General features: G+C 40.4%; 1 protein-coding gene across 2 annotated transcripts in view; it reads left to right on the top strand.

The window, feature by feature from the left end:
• Positions 1-27,967, top strand: part of ZNF804A (zinc finger protein 804A) — a 152,989-nt gene that overhangs the window by 114,443 nt on the left and 10,579 nt on the right. Inside the window, exons 1-2 of one of the 2 annotated variants that reach the window (XM_058840563.1) lie at positions 85-865; positions 964-1,107. In XM_058840563.1, coding sequence (XP_058696546.1) covers positions 710-865; positions 964-1,107 — 300 coding nt within the window. In that variant the 5' untranslated portion in view covers positions 85-709. Of the gene's footprint in view, positions 1-84; positions 866-963; positions 1,108-27,967 lie in introns of those variants that run through there. The other variant, XM_058840564.1, reaches the window with a different exon arrangement.

The raw sequence follows: 27,967 nt of genomic DNA, 5'->3' as shown, positions 1-27,967 counted from the left end.
GAGTCTTTTTCTCCCAATTAACTCAGTTTTGGATGTTCTGATTACAATATTATCTTTTATCTTAATCTACCTGAACCAAAGAACTCACAGTGAGTAAGCTTTGAGAAACAAATCCAAGGGGTTTATTTTGTTAAGCAATATTTGACATGTTTGGGATTTTGGACTGAGATTCTATCCCAGGCTTGTCAAAAGCAGGAGCCACTGCACTGAGGTTATCCATGTTCAGTGTTTAACTGGTGTTACACTAATCTGGCATGACAGACCATTTCCATGCTCTTTCACAACAGGCAACATTACCATCAGTTTGTTTAGGGGATTAAAAAGTCTTGTATGTAAATTTTTCATAAATGACGAGCAGAGTTGTATGTGATGCATTGGTTAATGCAGGGTAAGCAGAGATGGGTGTGTCCTGATATGGGATGACAAGCACAAAGTGATGAAGACATTAATTACATCTGAGCTGTGAAAATGTTCCTCATGTTTCATATGTACAGGCACCTAGTGGTTTCTTTAAATTTCTGGGTTTTTTTGTTTTGGTGTTTTGTTCTGGTTTTTTTTAGTAGGCAAACTTTCTTGTAAAAGCCTTATAGCTAAATAATGGCCATTTGTACCTTCACGCTTATTGTGCTTGAGTATATTACTGAGGAGCGAGGCTTGGATCAAAATTAACTTGAAAATAGCCTTCAGCATGATAAATATTTGTATTTAAATGGAACCCAGGGAAATCCTAGCCTCTGACAGAGCCCTGAAGGGGAGCTGGCAACTGTATAGCAAACTGAAGTGTGCAAATCTTCAGCCTAGCAGCAGATCCAGTAAATATGTGCAGTGTAACACAGCAAATATGGGCAGGCTTTTAGTTACAGAGGTATGTAAATGTTTACAAATATGATTAACTGCAGAGCACAAAATCCATTCTCAGCATCAAAGGCAAAACTAAAATTACTTTTTCCTGCCCCCCTCCAGGATTATGCTGAAAAGAAAAACACGATAGCAAAAGCTCTGGAAGATCTTAAAGCCAACTTCTACTGTGAACTCTGTGACAAGCAGTACTATAAACACCAGGAGTTTGACAATCACATTAACTCTTATGATCACGCTCACAAACAGGTAAGAGAAATCTGCTCAGTACTTCAGCTTAGTTTCAGATAGAATAATTAGATAAGCTGTGCTTCAGATGGGCTGGGAAATCACGGTTCAGTTGTCCTCAGATGCGGATTCTGGAAAGCAGAATACGCTGTTTTCTTGGAAACAAATCTCACTGTGGAGATTTTGCAGTCAAAAATTCTGAGGTGGGAAGAAGGAGAAATCTGAACAGTTTAATTGTGAAGAGAAACAGGGAATGATGAATAATAATGAATAATGTGATTAAAATTGTAAATGTGTAATTTCCTTCTTAGGAGTTTAGTTTTTCACAGAAATGCTGTGGTGTACTTCAGACGCGACTCTCTGCAAAACATTTGTTGCAACAGATGTGTATAAGAAACCTGACGTGCTCTTTGGTAAACTTCTTTTTAGTGCAGATACAGCTCTGAAACAGCCTAGGACTGCTTAAATGAGTGCAGGTACGGTTCTGAAATGAGCTATGATTTTATTTCAGTGCACTGTATTAAAGGGTGTCAATGGAAGGATTCTGTGTTTTAGCTTTAAAGCGTCGCTATTTGGGTTTCTATCACTACATGGCATCACTTTAGCTCCAAGTTTTGTGTCTGACTTTGGTGAGATAAAAGCAGTACTTACACAGAATGAGAGAGGCAATGCATCCCAGGGCAACATCCTGATCTGCAGATGTGTTACATCTATTTAATTCAAAAGGAAAGACAGTGCATCTTGATGCCCATGAACATATATGTAATGATAATGTAAAGATATGTAATAACTGTACAGAAAATTCCTACATAGGCCACTTAGCTGGTAATTATTCTGTACCTTTTCTGGTTTTTTATCTGGTGAAATCATACAGTTGTGGATCTGGATTGATTTCTTTTCATTCTAATTGAATCTCCCTTTTTCCTGTTATTCTGCTCAGGTATAGCACAATATATACATGTTTTATATCTGTGTTACATAGAATAATGATTTGCTTTTTCTTTTCTTTAGCACTCATCCCTGAAATATTTCTCTCTCTCTCTCTCTCTCTCACTGGTATTTTTATTTAGCCCATAATTTACACTGTCAGTATGAGTGTTAGGTTTATTTTGGAGAACTGTGAAGATGTGGTCCTCAGCAGCAGCAGCAGCAACCTGTGAGAAGCTGAAGGGAAAGATCCATATTAGATAAGAAATTAGCAGTTAGCTTCATTGCATCCTGTATGTTTATTATGAGTTTTAGTTAAAGTACAGCTGGAACTGATTCTTTAGGTGTTCCATTGATGGACGGCAGGAAAAGAGAAGTTATGAGCAGAGCCTTCCCCACTTGACCTCACTTAGGATTTATATTTAATAATTTTTAGTGCTGTGAGCACTTTGAAATAATGAGAACCTGAAGGCTCCAGTCCTTGTTCATCTACTAAGTATTGATGAAAAATTGATTTTGAAGCTGAGGTCAGGTGTGACACTGAGTAGGAACATTTTTCCAGTGTTTCACATGGTAATTCTTGTTTTTTTTGATGGTTTTGGGCAGGAGAGGGTGGGCACTGTGCCAGCCTCTGATGGAGCATGGCAGATCCTGCCTCTCCATCATTTCTGCAGGGGATCTGTGTGTCTGTGTTTACATGTGGCTCTGTGGATGTGTTTGGTGACACATCTTCTTCCTCTGTTTGACATTCACAAGTCTAATCTCCCTGCTAGGAAACAGAAAAAAATAAATAATACAGTTTTCAAGTAGAAAAAATTGTACGAATGCTTGTTTGGCCAAAGAAAAAATTTTCAGTAATATTACTGTCAAATAAAGCTGTTAATTCCTGAGATAAAACATTGGGTTTAATTCTCCTGGAATATGGTTTTTGTGGTGGCTTCTATTAGTGCTATGAAGAAAAAACATTCCTCTTCCCATATTTTGTGTGTAAAAGGGGGCAGGCAGCATATGCTGCAGCAGAGGCTCACTCTGATTTGCTCTGTTTTCGAGAACTTCACACCAAATGCTTTTTTTGGGTGGTTTTAATGAGCTTGCTGAAGACATGTGCAGGTGCTACTGTTGAATGCTCTGATTTTGTCCTGAGACTTCCTATGTCAGTGGCAGAAGTTCTCCAGCAGTTCAGTAGAGATGAGAGGAGCTAGTAATCTGTCTTTGGATTTTGCTTCTTTTTTTTCTTTTAATTATTTTTTAATTTTTTTTTTTTAATTTTTTTTCTTCTATCACACCTTCCTACAATAGTAGGCAGGTAAGGGGAAGCACTTAGTACAAAGAGTTTCCCATTACCCAAGGACAGTTGTAAGCCACTCTGGTTTCAGTGATCCCAGCACCTGGGAGTGGTTTCTGTATGATCAAATGGATGAAAGCTCTGCCTAAACCTGAGTTCATCCTGCCTTTTCTGAAAAGCCATAGTTAATCCAAATTGTGCAGTCTGTTATTACACCGTCTAAGCCATGGGAGGGTTTGGCAGAGAAAATGTTCCTGACAGCTCCTGTACCTCAGTTCTATTGCAGAAGAATTTCTTTCCATCCATTCAAATGTTGCTAGCACACAAAATTTACAGGATTTAAAGCAGAAGATTTATTATGTGGGTTTTCTCCACTGGCTGGGAGGCCCTGTGCTGTCAGGTGGTGATTGTGTTTTGATTTGCTGTGAATTAACAGCTTCTGAGCACCCACTTTGAGACAGTGTGAGCACCTTCTGAGCAGTCCAGGAAGAAAGCACAGGACTAGGGTAAACCCAGTTTTATTTCCTAGAACCTGAAGGAGTTTAGTGTCTCAAGAGCCCCACTGCTTCTGTTACTGTTTTCCTGTTCTTAGCTTTTACAATATTGTTTGGAGAGCATATCTGTAGCCTTTATGAAATACTCCAGGAACAGCAACTTGCAAGCTGTCAGTGGTAACAGAGAAAAATGAACTCTCTGCTTTGCTTTGAAAGCTTAGAAAAAGAAAAAAAACAAAACAAAACAAAACCCTAACAAAATAAAATGCTGGTGTGTTTAAAAGCAGCAATGTTCTGAGTGCAATACAGAGAGATGAGCAACTGCTATTATTTCGTATAGCAATGAGGGAATTGCTATTTGATAATGATGGCCTCAACCCACAGAAGGTGGGATTTGAGACCCATGCCAGGGCTTTAAAAACACATGTCTGACTCCATGCAGCATTTCCTACACCTCTGGAAGGAGCTCTGTGAGGGGCTGGAAGGCTCCTTGTGGGTTTGATAACGCAGCTCAGGCTCTGGGTGAATGACCTTCAGCTCAGAGCTGCTCGGTGAATTGTGCTGCCTGGTGAAGAAATCTGCAGCACACAGCTCGGTCCCCTGGGCCAGACACTCCTCCAGAGACTTGTGTCACTACAGGGACAAAGAGGGGTTCAAAAGTCTCCATCCCAGAACTTCTGCTTAATCACCTGATGCCACTCCAGCTTGGTTTGCCCTCCCAGGAGGAATATTCCAAACACCAAACAACAACAATAATAGAGAAAGCTGTGATGAAAAAGAAATAGCCCTGATGTATTTGCATCTACAGATGAAAGTACAATCAATTAAGTAAATTGTAAGCAGGAATTTTTCCCCACAGAATCTGAGGTCGTTTCTCAAACTGTTTCTGTCTGGATGAAAATGATCTCTGTACTCTACAAATGTATTTAAAATTGTACTCGGGGAATAACGCACAAATTATGCAGGAAAACTAAATTAGTAGATGTCCCCTTTCCCTATTCCAGACACAGATCTCTCCTGTCTACATTTTTCTACTCTCTTTACATCTTTCTCTTTGCACATTCTTTTGACATCAGTGCCAAATAAGCTGGAGATAATCTCTATTCACATCAGAAAATATCAATCTCTAGTCAGCCAAAAGTCCAAACTTGACTAATTTTCATGTGTTTGAATAAATATTTTGTGGAATATGGGTGGAGAACAAGAAATTTGGAAGTGGAAAGGTGTGATTAGACATAATAATAATATAACCCCCATCCTTTTACTAAATCTGTACCTCCTATGAGTTACAAGGCATGTAAGGTATAAATTAAGAGCAATATAGCACATTTGGGATGCCACTACTCCCAGCAAAGATAATTGGATGTTAGCAGTTGTTTGAGCCTGCAATTTAAAAACAAAGCAGCGAATCCTTGCAGTCATCATTACAGCTCTTTGTAAGAGCTCTCATTGCAGAGTTATCCCCTCTGAAAAAGAAAAACCCCATCTCTTCTCCTTGGCTGGCACCTGCAGAGGGTGCACTGCAGTGCATCTGGCACAGCCCAAGAGTTTGCATCTGTTTGCAGGGAAATGGCACCAGTGCTGGGAAAGTTACACACTTGGTAAAAGTGTTAAATTGACTCTTTGCTGAGAGCCAGCAGTATTTTATGCTGTATTTTTTCAGGCCTGCTTTTTGCAGGTTAGCTCCCCCTTGCATGCAGGTTTTGAAATGCAGAAATAACGATTCCCAAAAAATACCCGTTGTCTTCTAGAGCACTGTGTCCAGAGCTTTGGTGTAGTGCAGGATAAAAACTGAGGAATTTCAAGAATTTTCCTGAAGATTTGCTTCATGAGCAAAAAGGAAAAGGTGGTGCACTGCATGTCAGATTTCAGGCATGTAGGCATCTAATAAGAGATTTTACAAAGTACCTCTGCTGTTCTGGGATGAGGGAAGTGCCCGTACCTTGCATGAGTGAGGGGTGGCTGCATTTCTGCAGGGAGGATGAGGAAGGGCAGCAGGATGCAGATGCAGTGCCAGCCACTCCACCCTCCTGGGGAGAGCGTGAGCCTGGCACTGGATGGAGCTCCCAGTGCCATCTTTTTGCATTCCTTGCAAGTGAAAATAATTATTTGAGATACATTTCAGTATTTCTCTTCTTTATTTTCTTTTTTTTTTTTTTCTTTGAGGCTACGTGACTTCTTATTTTTATATCAGTGACTTTGTTATTTTTAATATAACAGAGTCAGGTCATTTGCAGCTGAATTTTCTGGAATGAAGGAATCATATATTCCTTCTCTTACTTTATCATGTTTCTTATGTTAGAGTTATGTTATACATCTTATGTTGCACATCTTGGTGTGTCCTCGTGGGCAGGCAGTCTTAACTACCCAAGCACAGCAGAAATTTAAACATTTGTGCTTGAATCAATCTTGTGAAGTCCTTTTTTACTTTTACTGCTATCTCAGGATGTAACTTAGCATGTCTTTCTGTTATTTCCTTTTTCTCCCTCAGGAAAACATCCTCATCTTTGTAGCCTTTTTCGATATTAAGGGAACACAAACAAATGTTCAGCTGTGCATTCATATACATAAATGTTTTTGTAATGCACATACAACCCTGAAATGAGCCCCTCCTCCCCCAAACACTCTGTTCTATCACTGTATTTCAGGTTGGTTTGTCTTTTTTTCCATTAAGATTGCATTATTTAACGATCTTTTGTGGTTGGATTGGGGGTTCTGTGGGGTTTTTGAGTTGGTTTTTTTTTAGTGATAATTTTCCTTTTAAGTTTTAAGCACTTGTGCTGGTATTAATGCTAATAAGGGTCATCAGCAGGTCTATTAATTCTAGCTCAGCGCTGCTGGGAGCACTGGAGCTGAGCCTTGTGATAGACTTGATGCTTCCTTTGTCAAGTCCTTTAAATAATAAAAACAAGCAAAAAGCCTTCTGCTGTTGCTGTGAAGAAGTGTCATGTGGCAGAAGAGCCAACATGATAGGAGCCCACTCTGCCAGGAGGGAGGGAGGCAGAGTGAGGATCTCACCCTCTGGGATACGGGATGTGTCCGGATCGTGGCCCCAAGGGGAGCATTTTTGGGAGGATGGGCTGCCCTGCTGGGGGTCACCCCTGCTGCCACATGTTGGGGGATTTGGGGTTGGGTTTGGTGTGGGCAGAGTGAAGAAAATCAGCAGGAACTGGGAGGTTCAGGAAAAGAGGATGTGCAGTTGTGTTGGGACACAAGGTTTGGCTGGTCTGTTAGTAACGTGTCTGCAGAGGAAGGCTGCCAGTGGGAGTCTTTGTTCCACTTTACAGAATGCATTTTAAAATTAAATAGATAAGTTCTGTTCTTTAGGAATATTTTACTATATTTAGGGAGAAGCTTCACACACTCTTTCCTGGATGAAGGAAAAAAAAATTATTTGTTTTCCTTCCAGTTTTTGTATTTTACCTATGGAATTTAATCCCAGCATTTGGCTTCTTGGTGGGTATCAGTGTAACAGAGTGTTCAGACATTCTTTAGCTCAAAACTTGTACTGATGGGTTAGATGAGGATTTTTTTGAGTGAAGTATTAATCCTGCAAAATCCAATTTTGTTGCCAATGAGTGTTCTGTTTTCTCATTACCAAAAAAACAACAAAAAAAAGACATATCACTATGTCCCTGCCATAGTAATTACAAGAGAAAAGATACTGTGTAACTTTTTCTGTTTTCGTGTTTGGGAAATTCGATTCCATAATAATGTTTGATTAACTAATTGACTTTCTTTTTTTTCTGAAGAAGTGTTTTTAGAGCAAACACAATTATATTAGAGGAGTAGATACCCCATCTGTCCCAGTAATAGCCTGCAAACAGAATATTAACCCCATGCACTGACACTGCTGATTCCATGAGGAGTTGTTCTTTACTGCAGGAGGAGCCTTACCCCATGGCAACCCTTCCTCAGATAAGAAGCTTAGTATTTATCCTAAGTTATTTATTACTTTTTTTTCTGGTTATGAGTTATTGCAGCCCTCTAATTTCTGTCCTTTTCGATATCCAGATCAGCCTGGTAACATGAAATTAACTAACATTAAATTTCCATGCAAAATAATTAGGTTTTTTTCAACTGCACATTGCTCATTTATTACTATTTTCCAAATCTAGATGGTCACTTCGGTGAGGGGAAAAAAATGACAGCACCAATGCAAACTGGGAGGGAAGGAGGGAGGGGAGTAAGGGACAGGAGGAAACACTGTTTATTCCATACATCCTGCATGTTCCTCTCCCTGGCATGCATTTATACTGCTGTGTGGCTCATCCTTTTATTTAAAACCCTAATCATATATTTCAGTCCAACTTGATCCTTTTAAATCAGTTCATGAAAATTTCTGCATGCAAGTTAGCAGAACTTGGGGCCAATTTTAAATTTTGATTTACCATATCAGGATCTATCAGGTTCCTGCTGTTTGGCCAGCACTATTGCAAAAGAAAATAATTTCTTCTGTTCATCACTAAGATAAGAATGGACACAATAATTAGGACTTGAAGATAGGAAAAATACAGTTTTTTTAATTCATGATTCTGAGGCATTGTGTGTATTGTAATGCATCTTTTGACATACGGTGTTTGGATGGGGAGAAATGATTAAAAACTTGTACAAGCATAGAGATCAGATGATGGTTTACCTATCAGTCAGGCAATAGATCAGCTAAGCAATTACCTACAAGGAAAATACTGCTCTTTATTTTCCTTTCTGCTTTAACAGAGTCAGTCTTCCACAATTAATTTAAACTTCATTATGGCTGCAAAATTCAAACCAATCAGCAGAATACCTCTTCTGCAGTTTTCAGAAATTCTAGATGCAGTTCCACTGCTGTCCTGAAAGTAATCAAGGAGATGGTAGATTAACTGTAAGTAATGAATGATATGAAAAGCATTTTGTTACTCCATGATTTTGAGCTGTCAAGTGATTAAAAAGAAAGCAAAGGAAAAACTAATACATTCCTAGTAGTGTATTAAATTCTGACCCCTCAAGGTGAATAATTTCTTACAAGATGATCTAATTAGCTGAAATGATTAAGTGGTGTATGTCAGTGGTTAGTACTCTATGCCTGATCCTGCAAAAGCCACCTTGCAGTTTCCTATTTGCTAGCAAAAAGGAGTTTCAGGATATTTTTTTGCCCTCTGGGAGCTCTGCTAGTATTCTCCTTCATGCCCTGCAGTTTGTGCATGCTGGTTTCCATGTGAGATCTCATTCTTTGGGGAGAACTGAGCAACCTTTTCAGTACAGACCACAGTCATTCCTAGGGTAACTATTGCAGCCTTTGCTGATCCTTGCAAAATCAACCCTCCATTCAGCTCAAAAAAAGCTTGTTCTTTTTTTAGTGGTAGCTCTGACCTGTTGCAGCTTCGTGCTGCAATCAGCGCTGCCTTTTGGGAGGAGATGTGACAAGGCAAACCAACTACATGGAAGTGAGAGTGTTTTTTTCTCAGGAGCCATGGCCCTGCTCATCCTGCAGCTGGGGACAGAGGGACAGAGGGACAGAAGGACAGAGGGACCTCTCGGGGCCAGGGGTGAGCTCCAGGTATGAACACTGGGGTTTTATTAGGCACAGTAATGCTGCTCTAGAAACAGTCATCACTTTTGTTCTGGATATTTTAATTTATTTAAAATTTATTAAAATTTATTTTATCATAATTTAATAATTTTGTTTTATGTTTATTTAAAATTTATTAATTTATTTGGTTAAAGAAGTGTCTTCAAGCTGCTAAAGCGCTCTAGGATTGCTCAGTGGAGGCTAAAACATGAACTCATCGTTTTCTTCTCTTTTTTCCCCATGCAGTCAGCACAGTCTTGGCTGCAGAGCCTCTGCTGGCTGGCTCTTGCTTCAGTTTGGATTATTATTAATTAGTGCTCCAACTACAGCAAGGGGCTGAGTGGCTTCTGAATTGAAGCTTTCCCCACCCTCACAGTGCAAAGGAATGAAATGGGAAAGGCCTAAATACGGTGAGCATTTGAAGGGACAGATGAGGAGGCAGGAGTGTGTCTGTTTTGTTTTTGGCACACAGGCAGCAGCCATGCTTTGAGAACATTTCAAGAGCCAATAAAAAGGAAAGTTAGAAATGTGCCCCTGCCTTATCCTGCTTGTGGTTTGGATTGGCTGAGGCTTTTCCTTCATTTCAAGGATCCCACACACTTTTTCCAGTCATACCTCCTGGTTCTCTGTGTTTTCACCCAGTCTTGTTCATGACAAACATCCTTGGGACAAACCTGAATGGTTCTGTAGAGGACTTCTCCCTTTCTTCCAAAGTCTCTGTGTGGCAGAGGAGAGTGGTTCAGCATCACACAGTTGAAAGTGTGATAAAAGTGTGATTGAAATGGTGTCTTTTGGTTGAATGATTGTTAAAAGAAAAGATTTTTAAGGCATTCAATCAGCAGAAGACCATGTAAGTACAAGCACTGTACGTGACCACCTCCCTCTTGGAGAAATCCTTCTTTCCTTGAATTGTCTGTTCCAACAGTAGCTTGCATCTTTTCTTAAATTAGAACTGGCAAGAGACCCATGGTATACTGTAATATAAATTATAAATTACATTAATTCAAGTTCATTCATGATTAATGGAACTACTTTTTAAATGCCTGGCTTCCCTGATAGCACTTACTGTTGTTGTCTTGGTGTGCAGTCTTGATATACATAACGATAACAAGGGAGGACACAAGTAAGCCCTGTACCTGTACCTCACCTTCCCTTTTCCAGCAGTGAAATTCAATAAAATTGAAAAAAAAAAAATTTAATAAAAAAAACCTCAAACTTTTTTAATGCTGAATTTTTAAACTTTATTTTAAACTATTTTTTTTAATTTTTATTTTTAAATTTTAAAGCTGTTAAGTGCTTGCTTGCACTGTCATGTGTATGCCACATCTGGTACAGGATCTCATTGTGCTACATGATTTATAACTACAGAGAGACATATCTTGCTTCTTACAAATTGCTGGTAATGAGAGCTGGAAACCAAGCAAGAGGCTGCCAGCGATGGGGTTACAGCAGCAGCAGAGGTTAGGGGTCATTATTGCAGGCTTCCTTAACACTCACAAAGGGGAAAAATTAGGAAAAAAAAACAAAATAGGGGAATGAAGCATTAAAATGGTGCTTATCAAAGTCACTCTTAGTTGTTTTCACTGTCTTTGCTAAGTCAGGCTCAGGCTGTCAGGAATGGTTCTTCTGTTTTGTGAGACAGAGCCTGCTGCCACCTCTTCTTCTCTCTCATCTCTTCACAGTCCCACTTCTCAGCCCCAGCAGGAGGCTTTTCTTCTCTGCCATTTCAAGACTCATTTCTTGCTTAATGAATCCTTCTTTTCCCTTTTGTTTGGAGGAGAGTACAGCACATGCTGCTGATGCATTACTTCATATTCTTCCCTCCTTTCTGCCCACAGTTTTGCATTTCTGAGGAATACCTAATTAGTACGCTTTGCATCGGCCTAACGCATGGAGTTGGTTAAAAATTATGGATTGTATAATGAGAAATACATTAAAAACATAATCTAAGATAAATTTTATAGTCTAGGTGTGAGCTTTACGTGCTCACTGAGTAAGAACATGTTTGAGTTCCAGCCTGTCTCACATCTGCTTTGCCTGAAAGGCTGACACCTGGTCACTGAGCGCTTGCTGTTTGCCTGGGAGCTCTAGTCTGAGTTACTCCTTTGTGACCAACACCTTCAAGTGGCCAGAACCAAGATAACTGAGTTCAGCTGGGATCAAAAAGAGGAAAAAAAATAAAATAAAAGTCTCTGAGGGGCAGGTGAAATCACTGGGGGATTAGCAGCTAAAAGAAGTACTCTTCAGGGAATATTTACAAGGAGATTTTTTGTGTGCTCAGATGCTTAAAAGTAGGTCAGGCCAGAAGCAGATGTCCATCCATCCCATGCCAAAAGTCCTTCAAGGCATATGTTATATACCAGAGGATATTTTAGGATGCTTTTACTTTTTTCCTAAACTAAATCAAAAAACTCAGAGTGAGGAGGAGTGACTGTCCAAGCAAAGCTTTCATTACAATGAGCAATAGAATTTGTAATGGTGGGAGCTGGGCAGTCTTAAAATGGCTTAAAATGATGATGATGATGATGAAGTGGGGGTTTATTTTGCTTAAATAATGCTAGATAATGTCTTAAATGACAGCTAGTCTTTTTCAAATGTCTCTGCGGGTGGCAGGTTTTCTTTCCAAGCACCGTTTGGGTATCTTGCTTTGGCTCTGCACACCTGCCTGGCTGTGAACAAAGGGAAGCTAGAATAGCTAATGACTCATCCCTGCCTCCTTTCACAGGAAGATCAACAAGGCAAAAATAGTGTTGTATCATTTTCCTTAAGCAATAGAGAAAATAGTGCGTATTAAAAAAGTGCTGGGTCTGGAAGCTTCTCAGTGCCTCAGCGTAAGACATCTAAAAATCCATGTGTGTGTCTCTGTTGGAGAACAGCTTCACAGGCTGCTCATTGGGCTCCAAAATGGGCCAAAATGGGCTCCTTTGCAAATCCCTCCAGCTGCCATCTGATATCTTGACCTGTTATTTATTGTTAAGGCAACTAAGAATATCAAGGTTCAAGCAGTGTCCCTATTTTCTTGGTCCACTGCAGAAGTTGATCAATTCTGCAGGTGAAGAAAACCCAGTCCCTGTTCTGATTTTATTTTTGTTTTGGTTTGGGTTTTTCTGTTGGGTTTTTTGGTTGGTTTTTTTTGTTTGTTTGTTGTTTTGTTTCTTAAGTGGAAGTAAAGAAAAGCAGAAGCAATTTCCAAGCTGAGCTGACTCTTGGGGCGAGGCTGACACAAGCAAGTGAATGGCTGTGCATGCTGTGCCAGGTCTGGGTTTGATGGGGAGTCAGAGCGAGGGGAACAAGGGTGGCTGGGAGGGAGCAGTGCCCTGCCTGGCCTCACTTTTGTGGAGGGGAGAGCTCTTCTTCCCTTGGGAAGTGGCTGCAGCCCTGCCACAGCTGCCCTGGGTAGGTGCCTATCACTCCCTGGATTTTGTGTAGCTGGAGGATGTAAGGAAGTGGGATGGCATCCCCTCCTGAGCTCTTCTGTCTCTCTGAAAACTCAGCTTCTGAGCTTGCTGACATGGTTTTCTAAAGACTTTCCCAGGACAGTAACTGTAAACATAGATATGTGTACATTCTTTCTGTTACACGTCTTGTGATGGGCATCTCTCATGGCCAGTGCAGTGAGAAAGTGTTATCCTGACCACCCAATCCCTGGCTGTGGTCAGAAGCCTATAAATCCTGGGAGGAAAAATAAACTTTCTCTTCTTTTCACCACACCTCTAGCTGTGTCTGTGTGATCTATTCATCTTCAGCAGCAACACTCTTCAAGCTCTCATTCACACATGTGCAGTTTGGAAAAACAAGGAATAAATAAGTAAACCCCACAGAGTTCATAATAAAAAACCTTAAAATATTAGTCACTTCTGGGAGCACAGATGATTTCTGGGGAGTAAACTGCCTGGTATAGTGCTAAGGAAAATATTTTCTTGCACATTTGTAACTGCTGTCATTGACAGTAAAATTGCTTGAAATATAAAATAATGGTAGTGTGTTGCCTACCATGACAAGAACTGTAAGAGGTTTTGACCTTTAGTAGGCTTTAATGGGTGCTCTACAGAGGAACCGACACTTCCATTTATTAACTTGTAATTGTCCTAAATAAATCCTGCTTTCTCCCCATCTAGTGGAATGATGCCTAGGGTATGTTAATTGTGCTGGCTCTTCTCCAGGCCTGACACCTTGACAGCTCTTGTCAGCTTTTAAAAGTTATTCCCCTATGAAAACTATACTAGTTATTCTCCCATAATGGCCTTGCCAGTCATCTCTTCTGTGTTTTTTAATTCTGACATCAAAGTTTGCACTTAACGGTGACCCCTGACAGGAGAGCGTTCTCTAATGATGAGCAGTAGGTCAGTGCTCCCTGTTTTGGAGGAATGTAAAAAAAAATTCAATCCAGCACATTGGTTAGCAAGTGTACACCTGGGACTCCTGCCCTACCAAGGCTCAGGTATTTGCTCTTCATTAAAGAAATGAGGTTGTACAGTAAACTGATTTATTAGCTGTACCACCCAGTGCTCTAATCTCATCAAATCTCACACTGTGCAGGACTAGAGCATCTCATAATTTCTAAAAAAAGGCTGCTAATTAACATTTATGTGCTCCAGGACATGGTGGTGCTGAGACTGGTGGCACATTTTCCTTGTAGTTGGCACTGGAGCAATATAATTGTGCTGATGGAGTTGCTGCCTTAGAGATGTGAACCCGAGACCTTGACCACCACGGTAATTGCAGTTCTCAGGCTGCTTATCAAGGAGAGAGGGTTGTAGCTCCAGCTGTGCACTGGCCAAAATCTAGGCAGGTATTTAGATCACCTCATGTTAATCCCCCCTGCAGCTTCAGCTGGTGGCAGCTGCTTTTTCTCTTCCCATCTTTGGTGCAATTGCTGTGTCAGAGAGCTGCCACTGTCTGAGCCCTGAGCAGTTGTGTTCCATTGATGGTACAGGGCACTCTTCAACCCCAGTGCCTGGAAGAGAATAAATCCCCCACTGTAACACTGTAGAATTGATTCTGACTGCAATTACAGGTTTTGGGTAAGTAAAACTACTACTGTCTGTGTTTGAGTGCTTGAGGCACCAGAAATCACTATTTCTGCATTTGGGTTACGTGTCAGCAGATGAACAGTGCTAATCAGATCACTTTGAAGAGAACACAAGTTAAAGGAGATGCTTCTCCTTCCAATTGCTGAAAGTGGAGTAGCAGAATATTATTTGGGACAGTCTGATGTGTTTTGATGGAGGGTTTTGTTGTTTTCTTCTGATGACTTCTCAATCATGCTCTAGAATCGAAGTTTTTCTTCCTGACTTGGAAAATGGTGAAGTTACAATAATGTGGGGATCAGACAGTAACTAAGAGAGGCCAATAAACTATTGCTCTTCAGTACCTTGACTCTGTTAAGATGGTGTAATTAATGGTTTCGTAATGCTCAGATCCTCAAGAGTGAAAGGCAAAACTGTGAAAATCAGTAGTAACTAGAATTTGCTTTTCATATTCTCTCTGGGCTGAGCCTGCAAAACCAAGCTGCCAAGTCTGGCTTCCCAAATTGCCAGGGCCAGAAACACCAGTTCTTAGCAAATATGACTGTCAGCTCAGATTCTCCCATTCCTTTCAGTATTAAGATAGAGAAATGAAAGACTTTTCCATCCTAAACCCAGTTCAGAGGGCCATTACGACAGATCAGAAATAGCTGAGGAGCTGCACAAGCCAAGAAGGATCAATATTTTAAATTTGAACTGGTATAAAAAGTAACATGACTGAGTCTTTCCTGAATGTCACATCCTGTTGGCTGTTTGCTGGTGGAAGACAGGGTCCTCAGGCTCTTCTCTAGTGTGTCGCTGGCTGGAGGAGTCTTCCAGGCTGGAAGTGGGAGAGGGGCTGGCACCGAGCAGGAATCTGGCCACAGATTGCAGATGTGCTGTGCACAGGGCACCAGCTGGTGTCCTGCAGGTCAGCAGGAATTTCAAACAGCATGATTTATTGTCAGTGCTACTGCCCCAGGCAGGAGTGGGAGTTTGCAGCGTCAGGGCCATGCGTCCCCCTTGTAGGCACATGAGATTCGTTCCACAACATCTGGTAAAAGAAGAGAGCAAGTCACAGCTCTGCTAATGCATCTGCCTGTAAGGCTGTGAGGCTGCTGCCTGTCACTGGATCAGACTCATGACTGCCTGGTGGAGAGCACTAGCTCTGCTTTCAGGAGCCAGAGCTGCTGGGGACTTGGGCTGCTTAAATGTGCATGGGTTTGATGAATGGACTCACCTCGTGCTGCTGTCAGGTGCAGCTGAGTGTGTGTGGTGTCTCAGGGAAGGCTCTGAATATCTGGTGAGGAGCCAAAGATCCAAATTTAGGTTTTGGAGGAATTTGTTCTCACACTTCACCATCTTTACTGATTGAATGAAGATTTAACAGTGCAAAATACTGATATTTTAATGCAAGAGGTACTTTAAAGTATGCAAAAATGATTTAAGCAGTCCTTATATTTTGCATGGAGATAAAATATGTTTTTTCTTCACAAAGGAATTTTTCACCCAGTGTCTGATTATCTTTCTTAAATTTTAGAGGGTAAAAAAAGTGCTGAAACCTTAGTGTAAAATGTAGGTCGAAGTAACTCCATTCAATTTATGCAGCAAAATAAGATTCATGAGAAAAGAAAACTATGGAGCTTTAACCAATTTATTAAAACTGAGTAGCTATTACTTTAGTTTTATTTTCAGTGATTTTTTTAGCAAGTTATTTCCTTTAATACAAATTTGGGCAGTGGGATCAAGAATGAGCTTTAGTTGTCTGCCAGCAGCTCACTTGGGGACCTGCTTTCTCAAAATTTGGGAGACTCCTAGGTGCAGGTTGTGCTGCACAAACCAGGCTCTGCTGCTTCTTTTGCAGAGTGGAGAAATGGGAAATGGCCCTGAAAGAAGCCCCATGTTTGCCTGCCACTTCATCTGAAGAAATATTTTGAGTGATGACACTGAGCTGTTCTCCTGCCTTGTTCTGGGAGTGCTCAGTGACTTTGCTGCTCTCTGTGCCTGTGTTAAGACAGGACAAGATGAAATTGGCCACGGAGGTTGCAGCCCATTCTAAGTCGTCTCAAATCAGAAATGAGATGCAGTTTCAGAGCTGTGCAAGGTTTTTCATGGCAGCTGCTTCCCACTGACTCGATTTTCAGGCAGAGTTTGAAGCACAGGCTGTTTTGTTTGGCACCTTGGGCTGTACAATAAATCTGAGTGAGGGCCAGAAATGGTGAATGGGTCTCCTGCTTTTCTTTGTTTGAAGCCTGTTTGTTCAAATCTTCCTTTAATTGCAGACAATTCTCAGCACTCCCTCTATTATGCATTCACATGTTGAGGTTTTGTGCCACTCTGGTAAGGATGGTTGGTCTTTCAGCTTAAATTCTGCTGAATTGTGCCTTTTACTGTAACTGGAAGACATTTTAATGTGTCTAGGCATAAGGGTAGTCTATAAGTCTTGTTCAGGGGCTGCTTAAGCTTTGGAACATGATGAATTCCCTAAGCCTTTTTCAGTCTCTCTGTGACTATGTAGTTGCATCCTGCACAAGCAGGCAAGAAACAGTTTTGGGGGATGACATTTTGATGAATGAATTTAAGAATTTCATAAAGGATGAGTCACTTTGATGGCATCGAGAGAGAGAGAGAGAATTCCAACAATAAATCCAAAATGCATGGAGAGAAAAAAGTGCTGCTTTTGTAAACCTTTCCTAAGCATCATCTGTGGCAATTTTGCCAAAAAAAGGAGAGGATGAGGAAGGAAAAAACAAGTGTTTTCCTGACTTTTTTTTTTTCCTATCCCAGTCCAGAGGTACTGCAGCAGTTTCTTAAGAAATCTTGAAGCAGGAATGTGGGAATGTTAAGGCAGAAGTAACAATTTGAGCCCAGCCCACTTTAAGGATGTTGTGAAGACTGGGAACAGGTATCTAAAACATCTACATTTCCACAGGAGATAACCTGGGGAGAAAATGGCCACAGTTTTGGTAGGATAGAAGGAAATGTCATTATTTGCCTCTGTATTTCTATAGCTATTTGTAGGAAAAGAAGTACATAAAGAAATTTTAACCCAACTTTGTGAGAAGGTTTTCCTCTGTTCTTCACCAAAAATGCCCATAAGACTTTCTAGAAAGAAAAAGATTTGTGCAGTTGAAAGAATAAAAAGACAAGTACTTTGGTGAATCAACCAGGAAAACAGGGTGATCACACACAGGCTGCTCCTGTCAAATTAAAGACCAACAAAGACACCTGTTTCAATTCAATAGTGTAAATCTTGTGCAAAAGCAGAAAATCTGGTCTGTAAATACTTATTAATTGTGGAGTGCTCTAGCAGTGCTTGTGAGGTGCTTGAGGATGGTGAGAGGTTTGTTTGCAGGGCTGGGAGCTCTTACAATAAGATTATTTTTTTTCTTTTCTTGGCTTTGTAGGAAGAGCAGGCAAGGGTTTCACAGCTCTCATCGATGGTTCTTAGTTGCTGAGTACTTTGTTTCTTTGAGTTTGCAGTAGGGAAAGAGAGGGAGGCACTTTTTAAACTTTTGTAAGCATACAGTTATGTTGACCTTGAGATGATAAAGCTTCTGCTCTTATTTTCCATTTTCTCTGGCAATGCTTTATCCAGAAATACCTTCACATGGAGTACAGAAATTTTAAATCTGTCTTCTGCTGAGATATACAGAAGGTCCACCTAGTTAATTGCCCATTATTTATGTCCCAGATAGATGGCTTTTTATGAGCTATTTTTTCTTCTTTTCATCAAGCCTTGAGCTTATGGCAGTTCAGATTTCAGAGTTCAGTGCTGTAGGTAGTGCTCTGTGCTTTCTTCTTTGGAAATTGGAATTGTATCATGCAAGTGGGATGTATTTCTATCCTTGCTGTGGTTATTGTGAAGAAAAGGTACAACAGGATAATGTCAGTTTTCCTTAGGAATTGCTTTCTGCCTGTAAGACTGTGGACTGAGATTTGGGTACATTTCCTTTCGGTAATGAACTTTACGTTATTAGTTAATTATTGTTTTTCTTAATTTCCTGGTGATTCTTAATCAAGGCCAAATTATCTCCTGATAGGTTCATATCTGACTGAGGTAAAGAAATGTTGCAATGAATTCCTTCTGGGTTATATTGAAACAGAAAGCTGGACCTGCCAAACACCTTCTGGACTTAGGAGGGTGAAAGAAACACCCCCAGCATGCAAAGGCAGGAATTTGTTAGCTTAGCTTGAACAAAAGTCCTAACAGCCTACTGGAAGAATTACTATTAGGCCAATTATGATCATACAGGCACTTACAGTCCAGATTATCTAATTATAAGAGCTCATTCCTGATAATGATACAGATATAATAAGCTTTCTAGTGTCTGATTCTTTCCTAGTGTTAATGGTCCTCCTGAAGAAGAAAAGTGAGGTGTCATTACAAGTTGTCAGCAATGTGAGTTCTTCATGTGGGGGGAGTATGATGTTGGTTTCCTCTTTTCCAGGAAGAAGGTGAAGAGTGTTGATGGTTTCTTTCTCCTCACTCAGGTCTATTTGGGGACATTTTTATGTTTACTAGCACAAATACATGTTCCACTTAGCTGCTGTTTGTCTAGTGCTTCATGATAATGTAGTCAAGTTTGCTATAATTAATAATTTATAGATAATATTTTTTTACATATGTTGGAGGCTTTTTCACAGAATCCCAGAGTGGATCAGGTTGGAAGGGACTACAGTGGGTCATCTGGTCCAACCTCCCTGCTCAAGCAGGGTCATCCCAGAGCACATGGCACAGGTTTGGGATATCTACAGTGAAGGAGACTCCCCAGCCTCTCTGGGAAGTTTGCTCAGTCCTTGGTCACTGTAGAGGAAAGAAGTTCATCCTTATGTCCAGCTGGAACTCTCTGTGCATCAATTTCTGCCCACTTCTCTTGTCCTGTTGCTGGGCATCATGGAGCAGAGCCTGGTCCATCCTCTCACACATCCCTGCAGACACTGGTGGACAGGGATGAGGCTCCTCCTCATCTCCTCTAAAGGCTGAGCAGCCCCAGCTCCCTCAGCCTTACCTGAAGAGAGATGCTCTGGTCCCATCATCATCTCTGTCACCCTCCTCTGGACCCTCTCCAGGAGCTCCACGTCTGTCTTGTCAGGAGAGCCCAGAAATGGACAGAGCACTCTGCATGTGGCCTCACCGTGGCTTCATTTCCTTTTTATCCCTGAACTCACTTTTATCCATATTTTAAAGTTGCATTCCTCTAGCAAGCAGTAATGTAGCATTAGTGAGTTGTTTATAGCTCTGGGATCCTGCTGCCATCCCATTCCTTCCACATTCAAGGCCCCTGCTGTGAACTTGTGCATGTCCTTTTGGGAGTCTCTGTCACAGTCTGTTACAGTCCTGCCTTCCCACAGCAGCCTCCAAGCTGGGCTTTGCTGATAATTAAAGGAACACTTTATTAACATAGCATGGTGGTACACACATCCCTGCTCTGCAGTTACTGACATTTCACTCTGCAGAAGCACTGAGGCAGTAGATACACATAAATACAGAGTTGCTGCCCAACATCTTTATTTTTTTGTTTCATGGTAATGTCAGTGGTGTTTTTCCAGAGTTACTTTACAACAGGCTTAATCTACATCATTGAAACTGAAAACACAAATCACAATACTCATTGATCTTGCCTTGCAAGATGCAGCCTTTATATTTAAGATTTTTTTTTTTTGTAATCTGATGTTTACCTCCAAGGACTCTGTGTGTGTAGTATTGCAGGTTGGCTTAAGGACAACTAAGATTCTGTCTGTGCTACTTTGCTGTGGCTGAGACGTGGCAAAATTTGCAAAGGCTCATTCTTGTCTCAGTTTTCATTGGTCAAATTTATGTTCTTTGAGGAAGCTTGTCATGGTCCTGGGATAATGCTGGCAAGGACCAGATCCTGCTGATGAGAAGCAATTTGTGAGCAGAGGCTTCGAACGGCTCAGTGATCCAATATAAAAATGATGTGAGAAACGGATTATGATTTAGTTCTGACATAAAAACCTAAAAGAGAGCTCACTTTGGGGCAATTCATGTGTCTCCTTCAGCCCATCACTTATTAGTGTATCCTTCAAGAGTTATGGGAAATAACCTTTAGAAGACCAAATTGCAAATATTAATTCCTCATTTTGGTCACTGCACATTGTAGAGAACAGGAAGATTTAAGATTTGGTAGGTTCATTTCAGTCTCTGTGGCAGACTTTCCTAAAATGTCAATAGCCAAAGAGGTGGAAACCAGAAAACATAGACTAAAAATGTCTGTTATCCATTTTTAATTTGCTTGTAGAAAGGGTATTGTGTCCTCCTGCAGCCAGGATGGAGAATCAGAATAGCAGCAGGATCCTACAGAGAGCTTTAGTGCTGGGGACACGGTGACCACAGTGAAAAGCTGATAAATGCCAATGGGCACACTGCTGTTGGAGGGCACTGGAGTGAAGAGCTGTTGGATGGAGTCTCAGAGAACTCAGAGGCGCCAAGTACATCATTCATGCAGAAAACAGCAAAGTGGTCTCCAAAATGAGCAAAAAGCAGCTTTAACAGCTGAGCCGTGCAGTCTGGTGTGCTGATGGGAGTATCCATTTTGTAACCTGATCCCACTGCAGAGCCATTCTAAAGAGAAATCCAATTTTCCCTCTCCAAAGAAGTGTAGAGGTGACCTTCCTCTGAGAGGACTTCTTGGTGAAGAAGTGGTTGCTCCTGTGAAATGGTTTGTGGAATATGAATGCCAATCAGACAAGGATTTTTCCATTAGCTTGGAGCTCGGTGGATAGCTTCTTGAGAAGAAGTGTTGTGGAGCTGTCAATATTTATGCATAGAAAATTGTAACTGGACAGAAAATAAAGTATAAATCAAAATTTCTCATTCAGTGACTGGTGCCCACCTGAAAATATCAGGAAGCAGTGTCTCTTTGAATCAATATTTTGGTTGCAGTAAAGCCAAATTATATGGATATGGATATGCAATGCTCAGAAGGATTATTCTGGATGCATAAACTTTGCTGCTGGAGTGAAAGGAATAGTGGTGATAGTTCTGTGGGACCAGGGAATGGCACCTGGTGTCTGAAGTGATCCACGCTGGTTTGTCCCTGCAGAGCTGGCAAGAGGAGCTGTGGCTGCTCAGGGTACCCCACAGATATGGTCACCTGGGTCTTCCCCTGGGTCTTCCCAGAGGGGTGGAGTTAAGACTTTTTCTCTAACAGTGTTAGGAAGAAACATTTCTTATCAGGATTTACAATATTGCATGTGGTTTTGGTTTGTTTTAGTGTTTTTTTTTTTTAATTAGAATCCAAAATGGTACAGGAGGGTGGGTAACTGGGAAGTGACCCTTAGAGAAGTGATGTGTACCAATCTTGTCTTTAATCTTTGTAACTAAAGAAGCTTTCTTAAGTGTTGCTGAAAACTTGCATGGTGAATTTGAAACCTCTTCTCACCATGAGCTCAGCAGGAGTTTCCCCACTGACTTCAAGAGATGCACAATCAGGCCTAGAATTATTAAAATAAATACCCTTAAAGCAGAGACTCTGTAACCACTTTCCAAATGCAGAAGCCTGTGTCAGCTTCATGCTCTTTTCATTATCTGGTAAAATTATTTTGATAGGTGAGATGCTAATTCTGTATTTCTGTGTTGTTTCCTTTGTGTGTCCTTAATATTTATGGAATATCCAGCTGATTTTTGCTGAAGCTCACAAAAAAATCCCCTGCAGCTTGCAATAAGCCCAGGCTGTTGTTACACACGTGGTTAGTAGATATCACAGGGAAATATTCAGTGTGCAACCCTCAGCAGTTCTGCAGGCTTAAAACAATGATTTTTGCACAATGGCAACGCTGCAGCCATTAAGTCAACTTTAGAAAACATAGTTATCTTAAAACAAAAGGAACAGGAGTGTTAATTTATGCTTCATAACCTGTTATTTCTCAAAGTCCTGGAGCCTTGTTCAGCTGTAAGCCTCGGTGCTATCTGCATCCTGCAGCAGGGGATGCTGGAGAGGAGAAATGCACAGGCACCAGAAGGGTGTCAAAGCAAGTGAGGCTTCTTGTGCTGGGAAGAGCGTTAATCATCCCATAATGAAGTGTGTGTTTGTTTCTGGCAGATAATTTGAGAAAGAAAAGAATATGAGCTAAGAAATTTCTTTTTCCTTCTATTGCTCCTGTGTACATCTTTTGCGGTTACATAATCAAGAGTAATTAGTGAGATATTCATCAAGGATAACTGGCTTTCATTTATCTTACAGATGCAAGTGTGAAAAATATTTAATGTTCTGATTTTCCTCATGATTCTGAAATGGTATGGTTTTCATTAGATTTTGCTTTTCATTTTAAGTTCAAGAGTAATTTATTTTTTCCCAATAAAGTTAGGTAGGAAAATCTAACTTGAGACACCCTACGAGATGCTTTGACACAAGTACATAGTCTCAAAAACTAATTATGTTTCATGAAAAGTTAATCTCAGACTTTATATTAGAAAATTAGAAACAACCAATATGAATTTTCAGTTGTATAACATAATACATGTATTTTATATATATTGGTAGGTTCTAAATGCAAAAGCTGTCTCAACAGTTCTCTTTTGCAGACTCCACAACAAAGTGTACTACTGTGTGCCATAGAAGTGTGCTCATGAGCAACTTAGAGTTGTTTGAGAAAATTTGCATCACATCAATTAATTTAAAGTTAGTGAAAATCTTCTGAGTCGTGAAGAATCTCATCTTCTCATCACCTGCCTCCTGTCAGGCCCATGATGGATGGATAAAGCAATACCAACCTTCCTCTCCTCTTAACTGATCCCCACTGCCTTCCCAGTCTGGGATGATGCTCCAGAAAAAGAGCAGTTCCACATCTACAGAATCAACCTTTTCAGGAATATTATGAGCTCCAAAACTTGCTGTTTTAAAATCCTGCATGTAACTATGTGTGTGTTAGATATCTCCTAATATTAAAAGACCATCAGGAGGGAATGGCTGCAATCTGTGGTAGAAATACAAAGGGAAAAAGGATTACTCACAGCCTGTATGTTATTTGTTGTCATCATTTACAGTGTGGCACAAAGTTGTGGAGCTCTTGGTATTTAAGAAAAGGTTTAAATTTTGAAGCTCAACATGAGACACAAATAGCCATAGGCAGAGGCAGGCAGAAGCAGCTCCTAACTTGGAACAAACTGAGAGTTATTGCTAAGCCAGCAATAGATTAATGTCATTTTTTAAAGGCCTCTTAAAAGGAAGGTGAGTGCCCAGTGTGGTCCATAGGCTGGAAATGTGAGGAGGTAACTCCTGCACAAGACAGAAATCCTACAAATGGTTGTTTGGAAGGAGTTGCTGCTTTCTCACTCCCCAAGATCAGGTAAACCAGGGCTTTTCACATTCAACTCTGGGATTTCTGCAGGGCTGGAGATGCCCCAGTCCCTCTTGCTGGTGTCCTGGTGTCACACCTCCCTGGCAGGAAGCTTTCCCTTACCCTCATCAGCAGCTCCCCATGGAGTGGGTGTGGGTCACTGCTAAAAATACCCCCTTGTTCCTCATCTCTTTCAGGAACCTATCACAGCAATTAATTCCATAGTGGCAGCATGAAAAAGAAGGAAAAAAAATCTATTAATTTCTTCCTTCGCTTACTTCTTCTTTTTAATTTCTCCTTTCTGTGGAAATGACGTGCTTTGTGTAACTTCTGCTAGGGAAGGCCTGCAGCACTAGCAGGGTAAATTCTTTGGGTATTACAGTATTGTTTTCTTGAAGCTTTAATTTTTCCCTCTAATCTTTACAAGAGGAGAATAATAATAATAATAATAATAATAATAATAATAATAATAATAATAATAATAATAATAATAATAATAATAATAATAATAATAATAATTTAGTATTATATTGTTATAATTATATTTCTTATATGCAATTATTATTATTATTAATAATAATGATAATAATAATAATAATAATAATAATAATAAGAAGAAGAAGAAGAAGAAGAAGAAGAAGAAGAAGAAGAAGAAGAAGAAGAAGAAGAAGAAGAAGAAGAAGAAGTTGTAATAAAAAGTATGTAGAATTGAAGACCAGAGGACAAGGGAGAGATGCTGCCCTGTTGTGCTGTGTAAAGGGGTCTCCAGCTGCAAACAGTAAAAAATACATATACTCTCACAAACCACTGAAGACAGAAGGAAACTAAGTGCATTTTACATCTTAGTAAGCAATGTTTTCTAATTTAAATGGCATATTTCATTCCCCATTTGAGCATTTACAGGTGTTACATGAGCTGTGTTCTAGTCAGTTATTATTTATAATTGATGAGGCTCGATCCTCTTTGTGAAAGACTCTAATCTGGTTTGGTGTGACAAGTGTTTATCTGATGAGTTCTTGTCACTCTGCTCTGTTTGCTGCACCATGATCCACAAAAAGCAGCATTATCCCATCTCAGCTAGCAGGGAGTGACTGGCAGCAGTCCTGCAGCATTCAGAGACAGGGGGAATATGCACAGCTTCTACAGTCATCACTGGAAGCTAAGCAGCACTCATGGTAATACTCATTACATATCAAAGAGGTTTTTTTGAAAAACAAATCAAATACAAGCAAAAAAAAATTATATAAATATATTATCATAAAATAAATATATATTTATTAAAAACATGCTTTTTATCATGTACAGATTTAGAGGGAAGAGATTTCTTTAAAAAAAATAAATCCAAATGCCAATTTTGTCCCACTTCCACCACTACCAAGCCATGTTGCCCATGTTTAGGTAATTAGGAAATTTCTGAAGGGCAGGAAGGGGCTGCAGTGGCCTTCCAGCTCCTTTCAGGGTGCAGATGGAGTCATAGAAAGGAGAGGAGCTGGGGAAGCTCCTGCTGGACCTGCAGCATTGAATAGCCCATGTCCCCATGATCCCAGCCTGCTGCTGGCTGGGCAGGTGGAGAAGGAGTGGGCTTGGTCTTTTATTTTGATGAGTTATTTTTAAAAGCTAAAACCACATAAATTAATGATTTAGTGACTACTGAGAATACAGTCATTTCTCCTGATAAAATGAAAAGACAATAAAGCATCCACATTTGATGTCATGGCTGTTAAATTCTGTAATTTTATACTTCCATTGATCAGAAAATGAATTTATGGCCTGTGTATTTTCAGCACTGTAAAAATACACGTAATTTAATTGTTCATCTAAGGTCAAAAGCAAATTAGCATTATAATATCTGAACTGCACTGCTCTAAAATCCCCTGGTAGACATCTTTCTGACTCCTGCAATTATAAAAACTGTTCCCATTGGTTCTTGACCCTGTTAAAGCTGTTCCTAGATAAACTTTGCACGGGTAGTTTATGAGAGCCTGTTTGAATAAGCAGTCCTTTGGTGATGTCTTTGTGCTGGTGGGATTGCTGGTTTTTCTGTGGGATATTTGCACCACAGAGCCTGTATCAATCCTGATGCTTGCTATCATTTCCCCTTTGGTCTCATAAACTCTGTTAAAAGTCTCACTGCTTTTCTTCAGTCAGTTCTGACAACATTAACTTATGTGTTCAAAGTTATAAAATTATTTGAGGCTGGGGGTTTTGCCCCCCCTCATTTTATCACCTTGATGCCATGGTATTCATGTAGGTTGAGTTTCACTAGTCAGCCTTTATGTGTTTTTGCTGTCCTGGGTCTATTTATTAATTAATTCCTTCTCTGTGGTCCATTAGTTTAAAGGGCTATTACTACAAGTGATTGAATCTTGAGTTTAAAAACAAAAAAAAAACCACCAGCAGACACTTTTCTGGGTGACAAAATAATGATGTAAGAGATGCATTTAATGCCATAATGTGTCTTTGAGACATCCTCTTTTTTTGAGAGGATTTGATCCTTGCGGGGATTTCAGGCACCTGGCTCTGGCAGCAGGATCTGGGCTTGTGGTTTTGCTATTATAAAATGCAGGGGAGAATTAGGAAAGTCATGATTAGGAAACCTGGAATTAGGAAAGTTTTTGAAAAGCAGTGTGCTGAAATGAACTGTCTAATATGAAAAGGGTGAAGAGACCAGGAATGGGGTTCCTATTGGTTTTTCTTACAAGGATTCCACTGATTTTTCTTACACTTGTCTTCCACAGCAAGTCTGGGAGCAGCAAAGCTTTATGTCTGTGAGTGAAATGCAGCCACACCTGAGCTTGGAGCTCCTGTGGCCATCTCATGGGTATTTTTTATCTATGCACAGGTACACAGGAGCCTGTAAAAGTCCTGTTTTTCATCTAGACTGATGAGCCTCAGCTCAGCATAATGTACCGAGTGTGCACTAAGATACCTGACTGCCTCTTTTAGAAACAGGTGGAATATTTCTGCTTCAGGCCCTGTGTTATGGTTAGATTTGTTAAAATAATCCAGCTTCTGCCCCAGGGATAGCAGCCAAGTGTCAGGATCACATTACAAGGCTGGAGAATCAGGGTCAGGCTTCCCATCCCTTCAGGCTGGGCAAAATCATTTGAGAGCGACAGCGCCCGTGCTCTGCTCCTCCAGCATGGGGATAATGATGAAGGCATTTGGGTCTCATGGAGAAATGTCATTTAATTATTCATTGTGAACTGTTGGTTGAACTCTGCTGGCTGGGTCACACGTATTTTCAGCTGCTTCATAAGCAGAGGAAAATGCCTGCTAATTATTTGCCTACTGATCCATGGAAAAAACCAAACATAACAGGCATTAAACTAGCTATTGAAGTTAGCATTAGTGAGCAGCTCTGCCACATGAAAAGTGGACAGGAAAAGATGGTTTATAGGTACAAGTCACACTGGTTTTTCTGTTGCTGCTATTTACTTTGAACAACTTTAAGGGGGTCCTTCTGATGCTAAGAATGCACGGACTGATGGAATGATTGGGTGATATCTCATTTTCATTTGCATAATTCAAGTGAAACCAAGGATTTGCAGCTAAGGGCAGCATAAATGCAGTGCCAGCAATCCCGACTGAGTGCAGCATGACTGAGTGCAGTAAGGGAATGCAGGTGATGATAGTTCATCACATGGCTAAAAATACCAAAGTAGGAAACAACTACAGCATCAAAAAAAAAAGAAAAAAAAAATTGAGGGGGATGCAGTTACTCATTTAGATGATCTTTAATTTAAAGGAAATAACATTTTTTCTTAAAACACCAGGTGCTTGTCTTGTGGTTCAGAACTAGATAGAATTCCACTTAGACAAGCATTTTCAGAATAAAGACCTCAGGAGCTGGCAAGGTATAATCTTTGCAGATTGTTAAAGCACTCCATGAAAGACCGAGATACCAGTTGTGAGAACAAAAAAAACCAAAGCCCATTGTGTAAATTGTTCATTTTCTGCTAAGAGCAGTTTTCTGTGCCAGGAAAGGGAGGGTGTATCTCCCAGGAGGTCTGACAGAAGGGGAGCTCTGGGACCAGGAGCTCTCCAGAAGAGCTGAGCACACAAAACTTGTGCCACATCTACCTGTAGCCATCCAAGGAGAACAACTTTATTACTTAAAAACTGAGAATAGGCGTGGAGTGCTGCTAACTTGCAGCAGTAAGAGTAAAGGGTTCAAAATCTGCTCAGACTCAAATCAGTAATTGTAATCATCCCAGTAACTGCAGGAAAGTACTGAAGCTGGGAGGTGATTATGGATTTGTACACACCTCAGCTTCTCCCTTTTAACCGTGTGAGACAGCACCCTATTATCTTC

The sequence above is a fragment of the Poecile atricapillus genome, chromosome 5, assembly GCF_030490865.1.
Source record: "Poecile atricapillus isolate bPoeAtr1 chromosome 5, bPoeAtr1.hap1, whole genome shotgun sequence".
Taxonomy (NCBI): Eukaryota; Metazoa; Chordata; class Aves; order Passeriformes; family Paridae; genus Poecile; species Poecile atricapillus.
The sequence above is the reverse complement of the archived record's forward strand: the minus strand, read 5'-3'. Positions and strand labels throughout refer to the sequence as shown.